Source organism: Patiria miniata, unplaced genomic scaffold (genome assembly GCF_015706575.1).
Source record: "Patiria miniata isolate m_02_andy unplaced genomic scaffold, ASM1570657v1 HiC_scaffold_22, whole genome shotgun sequence".
Classification (NCBI taxonomy): Eukaryota; Metazoa; Echinodermata; class Asteroidea; order Valvatida; family Asterinidae; genus Patiria; species Patiria miniata.
The window spans coordinates 18,268,860-18,283,833 of record NW_024037061.1 but is presented as its reverse complement, the minus strand read 5'-3'; the positions used below and the strand labels follow the sequence as shown (position 1 = coordinate 18,283,833).

Sequence of the window (14,974 nt, the reverse complement as noted above, 5' to 3'; positions counted from 1 at the left end):
CTTGGAGCCGGGGGAATGTGCCCCAACAAATTCCCAGTGCCCGCATCCCCCACAAAACAAAAAAAACCGTTGAGGCAAATGGGAATTCAAGCATTCTCTTTATTTTAAATGTTTCATAATAAGGTCTGCACTACGAACTTTACTATTAAAAAAAATCCATTAAGTTTAAAGACAAGTGAACGTGATATCCTGACTATTTATTGTTTTAATCCCTTTTCCAAATGTGGTTTCTTAACACTTAAGGACGTTGTTGTATAGAAAGCATCCCTGAAATGGGAATACGTTTTAGCAGCATAAAATATAACTAAATGTTCAGCCCTTACGGCAGTTCTGTTCCAAACAGTGTAGGATAACATTTTAAAATTCTGGTCATTGTTGTATGGAAAGCATCCAAGATATGAAATCAATGGAACGGAGTTTTTAGCAGCATGACCAAACACAAACACAGCTGAAGGTCCACCCCCCGGTACGGGAAGTTCTGATGCAAACAAAATTGACAGACATGTTATCAAACAATAATAACTCATAATAACAATTACAAAAAAAACGTTCAAACATCACCTTCTCATAGGGACATATCATTTGCTCATTGATACATTAGCAAAACCAAAGTGAGTACTGTGTACATATAAATGACAAATCTGAGTAGTACTGACTAATATAATATGTGTGAATTACAAAGCTTAGACATCTCTTTTAAGAAGAAAACAAATAAGTGTGTAACTTACGCCAAGTGCTGTTGAAGTCAACGGACGGGGTTTAAAAAGTCACAGCGGCTATATCAAGTCAGCAATCTTGAATTCTTTTTTTAAATTTGTTTTTGCTGTGAATGCAAGAAAGCTAATGTGGGCTATTCCATCAATACCAGCTTGATCAACGAATGGATCTAATTCGGAGAAGCAGCTCGTCATGCGTTGTACAGAGAGCTGTTTTTATATTTCATTATCATACAGATTCCCCAGGTGAAACATAACACCGAAACCCCTTCCAATTTGAAAACTAAGGCAATAAATTCCATATCTAGAACCTCAAACAATTTAACATAAACTCAATTTTCTAAATTATACGACTCCCTGTTATGCTCAGCGTGGAATGGGAGAAATATTATCGCAAGGTAAAATCTGGACTTTTCCATTTCACGAGGCGAAGCCGAGTGAACTGGAAATAGTATTTCCCATTCCCCATTGGCGGATAGTATACTTTTTGAGCCCGGGCGTGAATGGGGGCCATAACGAATGTCACGTGATGGGAGTTCCTCCAATCAAAGGACAAGGATTTGTATGTCGGTTATATAAAAGCTTATATTGGTCACACCTTTATTTGTAAAGCGGTGAACCTGCTGTTGGTTAAGGCTAAATTTGGCTCCGGAGCAATTTCGAATGCACAAAACAAACAGAAAGACACTGCCTTTGGCGTTCAGTGATGGACGTCTTTGAAAACGCAGCAATTAAATACAACAAAACTAACTAGTATTTTAGTCAGAAACGCAAAACATGCCCCGAATGTCTACAGCCGAGGCTGTGATTTTGGGAATGGCCCATTTTTAGTTTATTTAATATATACATTATGCATAATGTTACAACAGCTATTGAGTAAATATCTGAATAGGCCTATATTATACTTTTTTTCATTAACTGCTTGATTCAAATTAAGCATCTCCAACATTCTAACTTTCATTTGAGAAAAAAAATATTCTAAAATGGAGCCAGAGTAACATATCGCTTTACCTCCGAACCTATTTCTTGACGCGTGACTGCTAAAAGCTTAATGTGCATTCATATAAAGTTTACATGAACAAGCCAAAACTTAAATTCCGTTTTAAGCCCTAGATGATTCCATCAGGTCAAAGGTCATCGATGACCTATTTAATGAGTTCTTGGTACTGTTGCTCACCGGTTGGGGGCGCTTGAGTCTGCGGATACTGCACGTGCTGGGCTGGGTTAGCTGCATCAAAACAGGAGAAAGGGTGAATGAAGTGTTAAGGATGAGACAGTGTGGTTAATGTACACATCACCGTAATGTAACAGCAGCTTTTCAGTAAATATCTCAAAGTACACTTTTTTTCATTTAATATACTTTACATCAATTAAACATCTCCCACATTTCTCTTTTATCGGAAAGTTATTGTGAAATGGAGCCAGGGCAACATATTGTTTTGCCTCTTAACCTGATTCTCGACGCGTGAGTTCTATAAAAGCTAAATGAACATCCACATATACCGTTAACAAGCAAAATTCAAGACTTTAAATTCTGTTTCAAGCACTAGATATCATAATTCCTTCAGGTCAAAGGTCATCGCTGACCTATTTAATGAGTTCTTGGTACTGTTGCTCACCGGTTGGGGGCGCTTGAGCCTGCGGATACTGCACCTGCTGGGCTGGGTAAGCTGCATCAAAACAGGAAAAAGGGTGAATGAAGTTTTAAGGATGAGACAGTATATTTGAGTAAATATTTTAGTACACCTTTTTTCATTTAATATACTTTACATCAATTAAACATCTCCCAAATTTCTCTTTTATCGGAAAGTTAGTATGAAAGGGAACCAGGGCAACATATTGTTTTGCCTCTTAACCTGATTCTCGACGCGTGAGTTCTATGTACATCCACATATACAGTTAACAAGCAAAAGTCAAGACTTAAAATTCTGTTTCAAGTACTAGATATCATGATTCCTTCAGGTCAAAGGTCATCGATGACCTATTTAATGGTTCTTGGTACTATTGCTCACCAGGTGGGGGCGCTTGAGCCTGCGGATACTGCCCCTGCTGAGCTGGGTAGGCTGTATCAAAACAGGAGAAGGGGAAATTAGGAAATGCAATTTTAAGGATGAGACGACCAGAGAAGGGTGTTATACTTTCTATGAACACATATACAGAGGAAAAGACAGCTTAAAGATGTTGTGAAGAATTTAAAAAAAAAGGGCTACATGGGAGAGACCACAAGCTTCGCAGTTTGATATCTGATCATTATTACTATAACTTAAAATGTTGAAAAAGACATCTCTTACCAATTTGTGGCTGGCCAGAGGGAACGTTGTAGAAGGCCGGGCCATGGGGCTGTGTGGTAACCACCATGTGTGGTCGAGCTTGGTAGTGGATCTGTCATTATCAAGAAAAGTTGTGTTTCATTGGAGTGTTTCTTCAACTACATCGTCGTCTAATTGAATGCATTGCCTATCATGGCGATACCTTGCAAACGTACGCGTAATTGTCGCTGATCCCATATCTGAACATTCTTTTCCAATCGAACTCTCTGTTTATGATCGATCTGGTTTTTTTATGATTTAAGTGGCTAATTATTCTTGATTTCTGAGCAAATCTACAATCCCGGCCAAAATGGTTGGGACACTTCCTGAGCCTGCCACGGTCACCCACTCCCCCGCTCCCCCGGTCAATGTTGTTCTCTACAGCTGATGGAGCACACACCGCGCAATGAGAGACAACATTGAACGGGGGCCGGGGGCTTGGGGGCTCAGCGAGATTTGGCCAGGACTGTAGATCCATAGGGCATTTGCTTTATTATCCAAATATTGTTTTTTTTCCGTTGTAACATTAATTTAAGAAAGCGATGTGAATACACGAAAACTCTATTATACCTTTATACATTTCGTCTACTAGCTTCAGTGGTATTCCATGGCATGAAACGGCGAATAACTAGTTTTTTTTTGCCAGAATAAAATGGAAGTGCTTTCGAAGGAAAGCAAATCAAAGGATGAAAAGGTATGCCTATATGACCTTACGTGGTAATAACTGCAATACGTGTATACATGCCTAGGTTAGATTTGACTGCTAAATTTAAACTGGAATTTACCTCAAAAGCATGAAATACTCCTTTTATACAACAGTCACAAGTTCTCAAAAGTCCTTAATAACTTAATCACAAGGCATCATGACCAAAGTCAAGTCACAATGAGCTGTTGTATACACCCATAAAACTGGACTTGTCAACTGAATTGTAAATTACTTGATCTTGATAAAACAACAAGCAATGCAGATACAGAGGATACAACTTGGTGTTGTCCCAATGCGGTACCTACCACAGTCTGAGTTGCTGATCCACCGTTGCAAAGGGGACCGCAGGTCATGCTGGCACCAATGATGGCGACAACAAACTCCGCTACGGCGAGAAGTATCAGTGTAGCATAAACACCATTGACGGCCGCCTGTATAGAATCATTGCAAGAGATATAATGTATCAGTTACCTTCACACTTTAAGGGTATCCCACAATTCAACACATATTAAACCCAAATATTTTTGTGGTACGTAACGATCCGTCTTGTGAACGTCTAGGCAATTTTGAAAATCTTATAACTTCATCATACATGTTGAAGCACAAATCGCAGTTTAGAAATACTTTAAATCAAGAAAAGCGGAGGAGACGTGATTCTCATTTATATTGTGCTTCAAGAGTGAAGCAACGACGGCAACTTCAATGAGAAACTAGAGGTTATAGGAACAACCACACGGTGTTGGGCTTTCATGTTTGTAGCAATTACCACAAACTTCGCCGAACACATCAACTCAAATACCAAAATTCGACTTTTTCAACATGCCGCTAGAGGGTGCTCCAACATTTGATGACGTCACCTGTAATATTTTTGTAAAGTACAGCCTAAGCAGAGACTCACATCGTTGAAAGCAAGTTCACATCAATTTTAAATTTTCAGGCACTTCCGGTTTCGACCGGAAGGAAGAGTTATCTGATTTTGCACTTAATACAAAAAATGACGACCCCACAATATTGTATCGATTGTCATAAAAACAAAATTAAATCTTTAACAGTTGATTTTCATATATATTTTGAGAGATTAAATCTAGAAATATTTGCTTGCTTGTAAAATGATACTTGATGACGTCATCGTGACGTCATTACCAGAAATCTCAAGAGCTATGTTACCTGTGCTATATATAGCCAAATCCCATTATGTATCGTAGCCTTCTCTCCTGATTAAGTCTACTGCGTTTCTGTATTCCTCACATGTTATTTTTGTTGTTGTTTTTTTGGTCTTTTTTGCTCATACAGCCTTTTGCCATCTTTTCATTTTATTATTATATGTTCCTTGTCTCGTGCCAGCTTACGTATTGTAATGTCTTTGATTGTTTGTTGGGGTGTTTGCTTGTTTGTTTGTCCTGTGTTTTTTTCTGTCGGCTGTTTTCCACAAGCTTCTGCTTATTAAAACAGCCCGATGCTCTAGTAACTTCTTTTATTTTGCTGTTAATTTGATATTTACTGCTTTATGGTTTAACCCTTTTCTCTAAAGTTTTCTATATATTTTTTTTCATGAAGCATGGAAATAAATATGTAGTTGAATTGAATTGAATCGATAGTTCATTTATGTTTTCATTTTGACAAACAGTTCTGGAGAAGAATTTGTCATGAAGAATACAAATGAGAAGAATGGTAAATTCTTACAATGTTGGGCTGAAGGCCAAACACCTATATAGGTGTTAAAAAGCAGAAGAAGATAGATACCCCCTGAGGCAGTAACAAGAATACGTTTTTCATTATAAGGAGGTTAAAGTTCTACTCACTTTCAAATCACAGTATGGAGGAGGATTGTCATAGACGGTCACGACGCGGCCATAATAATTATAACGATAACGCGTATAACGCGGATAGCATTGTTCATTGATGTATGCCATCCTGGCAGCACCAAAACCAATGACGCAGCACGTCGCCAAACAAGCCAAGATGGACATGACCATGTAGCCGATAGCCTGTGCAGAAAAAAAACACAATTTATTCAAACTCTTTAAAAAATGTTCAGGCCATAGTTATCTGCAAATAACATAGTAGGATTCTACTTATTGGTTACTCTTCCCATTTTGAACATTTTCCACTCCAAGGATCCGAAGCAACAACTGAGCACCATTATACTGCCGAGTATTAAAGAAACCCGTAACAATGGCTTACCGATCCAGAATTCTTCGTAGATCCAGACACTATTCCACAGATTCCAGCGAAGACATAGAACTGTAAAAACATTCAAGGCTGACATTTAAGGAAGGCTGCATGCTTCATTTAGAATGTACATGTGCAGCAGATGTATATACGAATCCAACCACTTGATCATTGGCAAGATATTGGAAAACTTTAGTTTTCTATGTGGACACAAAATGGAAATGTCAAAAACATAACGTATCATTGTACGCGTAAAACAAAACAACAAAAAACACCGTAAACCTCGTATGTGAAAAATGACTGTCAACAGGCGCGGATCGGGGGGGGGGGGGAATTGGGGGTAAGCCCCCCCAACTCCGTCTAAAAAAAATCCCATACAAATTCCAAAAAAAATACGTACACCCCCCCCCCCCCCCTTTGCTGTGACACCCCCCAAAAAAATTATACTGGCATAATATCCGCCTGTTCAAATTACGGTACCCATTCTGTAATCTAGTGTTGATAATCGTTGAATTTGAACAGCGCCCCTATTAAAATATGGTACAGCCCCCCCCCCCCCCCCCAGTTTTATATTTTATGGAGGCCAAATGTCCGGAGAAAAAACCTGTGTACATTTACCGATTTTTTTTTGCTGATGAACCCCCCCCCCCCCCCTGCGAAAATTCCTGGATCCGTCCCTGGTCAATACACAAGAATAACATGGAATTCGGGTGAGTATTGTTTCATACTTACTGATATACCACACCAAATTGGAGATCCGATGTCACTGCTATTGTAGAAACGGCCAAATGCAGTCAGGGTGACAATCCCCAAAATGACGGTTAAGGAACCCAAAACCACTTGAATTATTCCTGTCCACAGAATACCCTTCCAGTTAACACTTCGAGGCTGTGGGTTGGCCGTGCCGACAATAACGGGAGCGGGTTGCACCGTCACCTGGTGAATGACATGATACGGAAATGTTCGGGTCGAGTGTCAATGATAAAGACTGAGAGCTGGGTAGGGTTTTAAAAAAATCCCCTTATGGTCTTTAGGCCAAAACAAATAAGTCTCCGGTTTCTGGTATGGAGCTTGCCCAAAAAGTGGTGCGGCGACGCAGCTTTTTTTTACCTGAATTTTTTTTGCCTCAAAATGTCGGCTGATGACTGCAAATGGTGCCCGACTAGACTTAGTGCAAAATGGAAGTCCAGAGAGGCCACATTAAGCTTATTCTCGATCATAACCCCATCTAAAACGTTAAAATTTTGCAGCAGGAGGATTCCAGTCAAACCAGGGAATTGGCGTTTTTGAGGCATCATCTTTTATTGAAAAAAAAAAAACGTTTTCATTTTGCCGAAGCGCATGGCTACGGCGACGCGCGCGCATACCAGAAACCGGAGACTTTTTTTTGTGTTGGCCTTGAATAGCATAGTATCATCGACCCTGATTACAGAATGGTCAAATTGGGCCAATTTTACGTTTAAGCAATAGCTTGGCGCTTGTAGATTATGGAAATATAACTGAAGCGTGATTTTAGATCAGAGTATAATTAACTTAAAAGTGGCGCAAAAAAAGGGCGGAGGGGCGGGGCCACCACCACCCTTCATGTACATTTTCGTTGATATGGTCAAAATGCACTTTTTAAATCGTGCCGAGTTTCCCTGACATGTTTGCTGATGTCTTGCATTTATTTTGACACCAATTTTATGAAAACAGGGCACACTAAGCTTCGTTGCAAACTGTCCATTTTCAAAAACAGGTAGGCCCAAGAGAGTGCCGACTAACACATTGAATTGAAACTTCACATGTACTACAAAATTAAGAAGGAGAAAATAAAACCAGTTTTTATTGATGCCTTGGCAGATGTAGAAAATAAAAAAGTATCTTAAGGCCAAAAAAAGAAACTCAGTGTCTAGTCAGCACGCGCGTCGGTGTTAAGCATGCGCGTCAACTTGTTTTCCCCATTAAAATTACCCGGAAGCTACAACAACGCCCTCTATTGCCGCAAATTCTCAAATTTTTGTACCAAGGAGCACCAAAGAATGAAGAAATTGCACCAAGGCAAATGATAAAGGGCACCAAGGCAAATTATGAAGGACACCAATGTGTAATGAGGACACAAAAAGCAAAATAGTACCCCCCTCGACTGTACAATTCAAGCTTGAAAAACAACCCAAAAAACGCCCCCCCCCCCCACCAAAAAAAAAAAAAAAAAATCGTGTCGCCGCATCAATTCCGGAACTTCGGTCTGACCAGAGACGTACCAATTTTTTTTTTGGCCTAAGAGTGAAGTGAAATTATAATTCGATCTGTTTGTCGGTACTCTTATGCACACTTTCATGTAAATGTACATTATCGATCGTGGGTCTCCCGCCACGCCCCGAGGACAATTTGTTTATCCCCTGGAAACAGCAACGAGACACTTTCTGACGAACTTGGCCGCACTCGGGTTTCGTTGGGCTGAAACTAGGAACATATTTCGTTTTTCCTTTTCCTGTTACCCTTTTTTTTCTTTACTGTGTTGGCAAAACAAATTGTCGTAGTTTTTAGTTGTTTGTGTTTTAGTAAAATAAAATGAAACAAATACGAGTGAGCTGTGATTATTTTTTATCTGTATAGTTTAATACAAGGAAAGATTTTTTTTTTTTATTTTGTTTTTAGGAATACGCATCAAAAATGGAATGCTGTAACTCGATGCGTTGTCCATTTTCCGAAACACAGACCCCAAAACGGTGTACGGTAAAGGCTTTGCTTTTCCTTTTTTTCTTTTTAAAAATCAAAAAAAGGGTGTACGGTTAATGGTTTGCTTTTCCCTTTTTCTTTTTTAGATTCTAAAACGGTAAACCGGTGAAGGGTGGGTTTGCTGGATTTTTTTTTTTAATTCAAAAACGGTAACCGGTAAAAGGTTTGCTTTTTCCTTTTTTTTATTTCAAAAACGGTAACCGGTAAAGAGTTTCCTTTTTTTTTCATTTTTCAGTTTTTAATTTAAAAAGACAGAAATGGGTAAAGGATTTGCTTTTTAATTTAATTAACAGATTCAAAAAGCGGTAAAATGTTAAACAAATTTGTTTTTCTGTTTTCGTTTTTTTAGACGCATAAACGGTAACTGGTAAACGATTTGCTTTTTCTGTTTCCACACCAAGATTATAATAGGGTAAACGGTAAAGGGTTCCTTTTTTTTTTTTTTTTTTGACGATTTTCAAACGGTAATTGATTGGACGGTATGTACACGGATCATTATCAAGAGGGGAAAGTTACATTGAGACACCTGTTTTGGAAAATAGACATTTTGCGATGAAGGTAAGGTTTGCCTTATTTTCAAAAAAAGGTGTGTCAAAATAACTGCAAGACATCAGCAAACCTGTCAGGGAAAGTTGACACAATTTATAAAAGTGCATTGCGAAGATATAAGCAAAAATATACGCAAAAATGTACATGGAAGTGGGTAGCGAGCCCGCCCCCTCTCCGAATTTGGCGCCGCTCTTAATTAATTAGTCTGATCTAACATCACTCATAAATTACATTTCAATTATTTTCAAGTGCCAAGCTGTCAAACGAAACTGATTTCGTTCTTGTTCTCACAATGTTAAGTAAATGTAAAATTGGCCCCATTTGGCATGGCGACAAAGAGCCTCGGTCTGATCTAGCGAAGCTTAAGACTTGCCATTCTGCGATCAAGGTCGATGATACTATGCTATGGACCATATTTTTTGTTAAACCCTATCCAGCTCTCAGCCTAATTACAAATTACGAACACCAACAACTACAAGATAATAATTTGCCTTTTAGGCCTACACTCGACAGCCGTACAACAAGTACAGAACGTGTCCTACAGGTAAATATGATGTTCTTTCTCATTCTGACATTACCATATGAATAGAGGCACTACGCACATGACATTGCAAATACCAGCAGTAAACTTTATTTGTGCGTGTGTAGTCAAGTGTGAAAGCCAGTCATGTTCTGTTGGCCTGTACAAACTGGTACAAGGTAGGCAAAATGGCGACGGTGCATTGACGGAATCTTTTACCCAACCCGAGCAAACAGAAAGTAAATTCACACACATTCTCACAGTAATATTACACATATTGTCACAGATGCAACTGCCAATAAAGCAATCATTGAAATGAGCAGCCATTTCCCAGTCCGCTGCAATAGTTTTGATTTCACTTTTAGCCAAAACTGAACAGTCTAATTCCAGGAGTGTTCACGGACTTACCAGTTGTTGCTGGCCGACGGGCTGAGGCGCAGCCACGTAGGCAGGTGGGGCGTTGGTAGAGGTCATCATTGTGACAGAAAGTATCTCTGGAGTCTCTGTTAATTCAATCAATTAATCCATAATTAGTCAGTCGGTCGATCGGTTCAATTCATCCATATTTTCACATATTTTATAAAAGTGAGACGGGGTCTGAGTATTAATACATTTATACTTCTGATTTTTCAAGTTCACATAGTTTCGCAAATGCTCCATGGGACATCTTCTTGAAAAACCTGTCTCACTCTCTCAAGGCGCGAATAAGGAATTGTTTTTCTTGCCATAGTAATGATATACATTATTATAGGGCAAATTAAAAGTGTCTTTAGCGAAAAACAAACGCAATCGTTTTACCTTACGCTGGATAGAGTGTTCTTGTTTCCTCAAACGGCGTCACTGACTGATGCGGCGTTCTAATGACCTACACACAGCGCATACAGACTGGGTTTGTCCATATATCGTACATGGGAAAGAAAAGACACTCCGCTGAAAAAAAAGTGAAACAGGAAGTAGTTGTTCGTTTGAAAGGGCGCCATCACATTACTGGTAGGTGCAAAGTAAATTTGCTCCAGTCACTCAACGCGAGGTGTGCAAGTTAGTTGTGCAAAGCCACTAAATCTCCCCTTTCATGTAAATCACGGAGATATGTAACATTATAAATCTGATTATTCCCTGATTTAGTACCACTCAGGTGCTTCAGAGGGAAATGCGTAAGTACCTCATTTTGAGACAGTGTACAGTATTGTGCTGTGAATGAGCTGACTGTATTGTAAATGATGTACACCACTTTTGAAAACCAGATCACTGTGACCTAGACCTGAAATATCAAGAACCTTTACAGTTAAAAACAACAACCAAATATAAGTAGCAATGCCAAAAAGAAAATAATCTAGAACAAAGTAACAACAAAACCCAAAACTAAAAACCAACAACAGTGTTCAAAGAAAGTCATAAATCAAAAACACTCAAGCTTAAACAACCTAATAAAACAAAAGAAAACAAGAATGTTCCAATTAAGCATCATATCAATAAAATGTGTAATACAGTAAAGCATAATAATAAAAAATAAACTGATAGTAAGTTTTAATGGGCTTCAATCGGTGGTGGACGGAAGGTTGGACATGTGCCCACCCCAGCCCATATTTCATTTTGTAGCTTTCATTCAGAATAGCTGATTCAATGACTCCACACTCGAAAATAATGTATAAATGATGAACTTTTGCTCAAAAACAAATTGGTTAAAGTGGTCAGAAATTACCTCAGATCGCACCATACAAAAACTTTCCGGGGCCCTTCAGCAAGCCCCGGACCCCATCACCTCAAGCCGTAAGGGCTTCGCACTTGCATTAGTTCTGATCAAGGTATTTACCCCCATTTTTGAGAAGCAATTGACGCTCTGGTACCTGTAAACAGGATTCAGAGATCGGAGTGGTATGAATAATTCTCCCCCAGATCTTCCACTTTTTATCATGTCGACATTGTTTATGGCTTTTTGTCCACATGAGTTTTCAAGTAAACAGTACAACAGTATGTTAATTAATTCATTGTTCATTTGTTCATTGATATTTTTTTTATTAATGACTGTTGATTTTTTTTTATATTTCTAAGAATGTGTGCGAATTTAATAATTGTTACTCTTATTGTTGAAAAAGACCAATACAAGCATTATATTCATGTTATAATGGGTTCGAATTTGAAACTGATTGTATAAAATGTGAAATATTATTGAGAACAAAATTACTTGGAAAGTGTTATTTTGTAATTGACTATCTGAAGTAGCAGTAATGAGTAGGCCTAGGCCTACTACTACAACAGAACAAACAATTGACAGAAATAAGATGGGATTTTTGCGTCGGGGTGATGTAAATCAAATTACGTTTTGCCCTTCACCGACGTATAAACACTGAATACTCAGTGTGTTTCCTCCCGAGTGAAAGTTGGAAAAAAAAAAAACAGGTGGGTTCGAACCCACGACCTCCTGCTTTCTAGTGCAGATGTCTTACCACTCCACCATCGAGCTAACGGGATCGGTTGGCTGGTTCGAATCTATTGTATATAGCAGCGGGTACCGCATTAATTATTAATAAGATGGGATTTTTTGTTTTTGTTTGCAAACATTGCAAATAAATCAAATCAAACACGTTATTAAGTGTTACTATTTCACTGACACGTCAACTTTTGTCTGTACTTTATTCATGTATTCGGTCATTCATTTATTCTTTTATTCGTCTCTTCACTTTGTCATCTCTTGAAAATCATCAATGAAAATGACTCTTGCATTGTACACACAATATTATCTATTTCTCGTGTTGATTCTCCGTAGCCCCTCACACGTTTACCTACCCAACGCTAGGGGTGCCCTTCCCCATAGACCAATTTGGTGACGTCATAGAGTTTCATCAAGCGCATATGATATGTGGTTTGTCAAACAAATTTATTGCGCACCACTACGTCATATTCTAAATAAAGCAATCGCTTAGTGGCATTAAAAGTGCCTCGACTTCACAGTGGTACTGAAGGCCTTTTCCCTCAACTGTGTACGAGATCTCATTGTATACATTATTGCAAAACCCGTGACCCAACGTGAGTACGCGTACTATACCTCCGTGAGCGCACCAATCGTCAACCATAATGCACGTAGTTGTGTAGGCCTATTTCAAGTGACTTAACCACAATACTTTTCAACGCCTTCGTTTCCTTCACCAGTTTTTATTCATGACCGAGTAGCCGGGTGTGTGCTTGGAGCGGGGGAACGTGCCCTAACAAATTCCCAGTGCACGCATCCCCCACAAAAAAACAAAACAAAAAAAACCAAATGGGAATTCAAGCATTCTCTTTATTTTAAATGTTTCATAATAAGGTCTGCACTACGAACTTTACTATTAAAAAAAATCCATTAAGTTTAAAGACAAATGAACGTGATATCCTGACTATTTATAGTTTTAATCCCTTTTCCAAATGTGGTTTCTTAACACTTAAGGTCATTGTTGTATAGAAAGCATCCCGAAATGGGAATACGTTTTAGCAGCATAAAATATAACTAAATGTTCAGCCCTTACGGCAGTTCTGTTGCAAACAGTGTAGGATAACATTTTAAAATTCTGGTCATTGTTGTATGGAAAGCATCCTAGATATGAAATCAATGGAACGGAGTTTTTAGCAGCATGACCAAACACAAACACAACTGAAGGCCCCCCCCCCCCCTACAGGAAGTTCTGATGCAAACAAAATTGACAGACATGTTATCCAACAATAATTACTCATATTAACGCTTTAAAACAAAACGTTCAAACATCAGCATCTCTTCGGAACATATCATTTGCTCATTGATGCATTAGCAAAACCAAAGCGAGTACTGTGTACATATAAATGACAAATCTGTGTAGTACTGACTAATATAATATGTGTGAATTACAAAGCTTAGACATCTCTTTTAAGAAGAAAACAAATAAGTGTGCAACTTACGCCAAGTGCTGTTGAAGTCAACAGAAGGGGTTTAAAAAGTCACAGCAGCTATATTAAGTCAGCAATCTTGAATTGTTTTTATTTATTTTCTTTTGCTGTGAATACAAGAAAGCTTATGTGGGCTATCCCATCAATCAGTGTTGGAGCAAAGGCTTGGACCCTCAAGGCCAAGGCCAAGGCCAAGGCTTTGACCCTCAAGGCCAAGGCCAAGGCCAAGGCTTTGACACTCAAGCCTCGAGGCCAAGGCCAAGGCTTAACCCTCAAGGCCAAGGCCAAGGCCAAGGCCCTGTTTTATGAAATGACCACTGATATGGAACTAATTACAGTCACATGAGTGACACATCATCTCGCAAGGGCGGATCCAGAACACAATTTGGGGGGGGGGCAAAGAAATTTTGGTCTCCCCACCCCCCAAAAAAAAGTGGGTCAAAAAATTACGGTTTGGGCTTCGGGTCTCGCTTAAGTTAAGGGCCCCGAAACATTTTTGGATTCGAGATGCTCTGTGGTGCGATTTGAGGCAATTTCTGACCATTTTAACCGATGTTTTTGAGGAAAAGATGGTGGTGTACTCATTGCCTGCCTTTATCACGACGTCACATAAAAAAAAATGGCTTCGTTTTTTTTTTTTGGGGGGGGGGCATGGCCCCTTTTGGCCCCCCTGGATCCGCCCTTATCATCACGAATTGCTCGTTACGAAGAACAACATTTCTTTAATTGCAATCAACATGCTCGCATAGGCCTACACCGTTTTATGACTGCACTGTATCTATTAAAGTATAAGTTCAGGTCTTCAATATGGTTTAACTAAACAAAATAATGATTTACTTCTATATTGACACACAATTCTCCCCAAGTGTAACAAAAGGGGATCCAAGAAACTGATTTGGGAAATTTTTATTTGCTGGCCCAACATGGTCAGAAATATCAGCATTATCTAAAACAGATACATGCAAATCTTTAGCACTTATCAGGGAGACATATACAACCAATCAGATCTATTCCATAGTTATATGCAATTAAAGTGATCATCTCATTAGCCCCACAAGTGTACGGAATATTTTTGCAGCAAATTTACTACAATGGTAACAAAATGTGATGCTAAAAAAGTGGAAGTGTGCCCAACACACAAATCTATAGGGTGCTTCCCTCCTCCATGGTAATACGATTAAATTGGTAACAGCAAAATTTCGAACAGATTTATCTGGAAAATGCAAAAATGTATGGGCCTTGAAGAGCCTTGACTCAAAATTGCAAGGCCCTGAACCCTCAAGGCCAAGGCCAAGGCCAAGGCTTTTGCCCTCAAGCCTCGAGGCCAAGGCCAAGGCCCTAAAATCCACCCTTAAGGCAGCCTTAAGGCCAAGGCCCAGCATCA

General features: G+C 39.1%; 1 protein-coding gene across 1 annotated transcript; it reads right to left on the bottom strand.

The window, feature by feature from the left end:
- Positions 1 to 83: 83 nt before the first annotated feature.
- LOC119730852 (endo-1,4-beta-xylanase C-like) lies at positions 84 to 4,150 on the bottom strand. Its single transcript, XM_038203905.1, has 5 exons — positions 4,037 to 4,150; positions 3,008 to 3,098; positions 2,729 to 2,779; positions 2,336 to 2,386; positions 84 to 1,944 (listed from the first exon to the last, which is right to left on the bottom strand). The coding sequence occupies exons 1-5, from the start codon at positions 4,082 to 4,084 to the stop codon at positions 1,862 to 1,864; spliced, it is 324 nt and encodes a 107-aa protein (XP_038059833.1). The 5' UTR covers positions 4,085 to 4,150; the 3' UTR covers positions 84 to 1,861.
- Between the last annotated feature and the right edge of the window lie 10,824 nt (positions 4,151 to 14,974).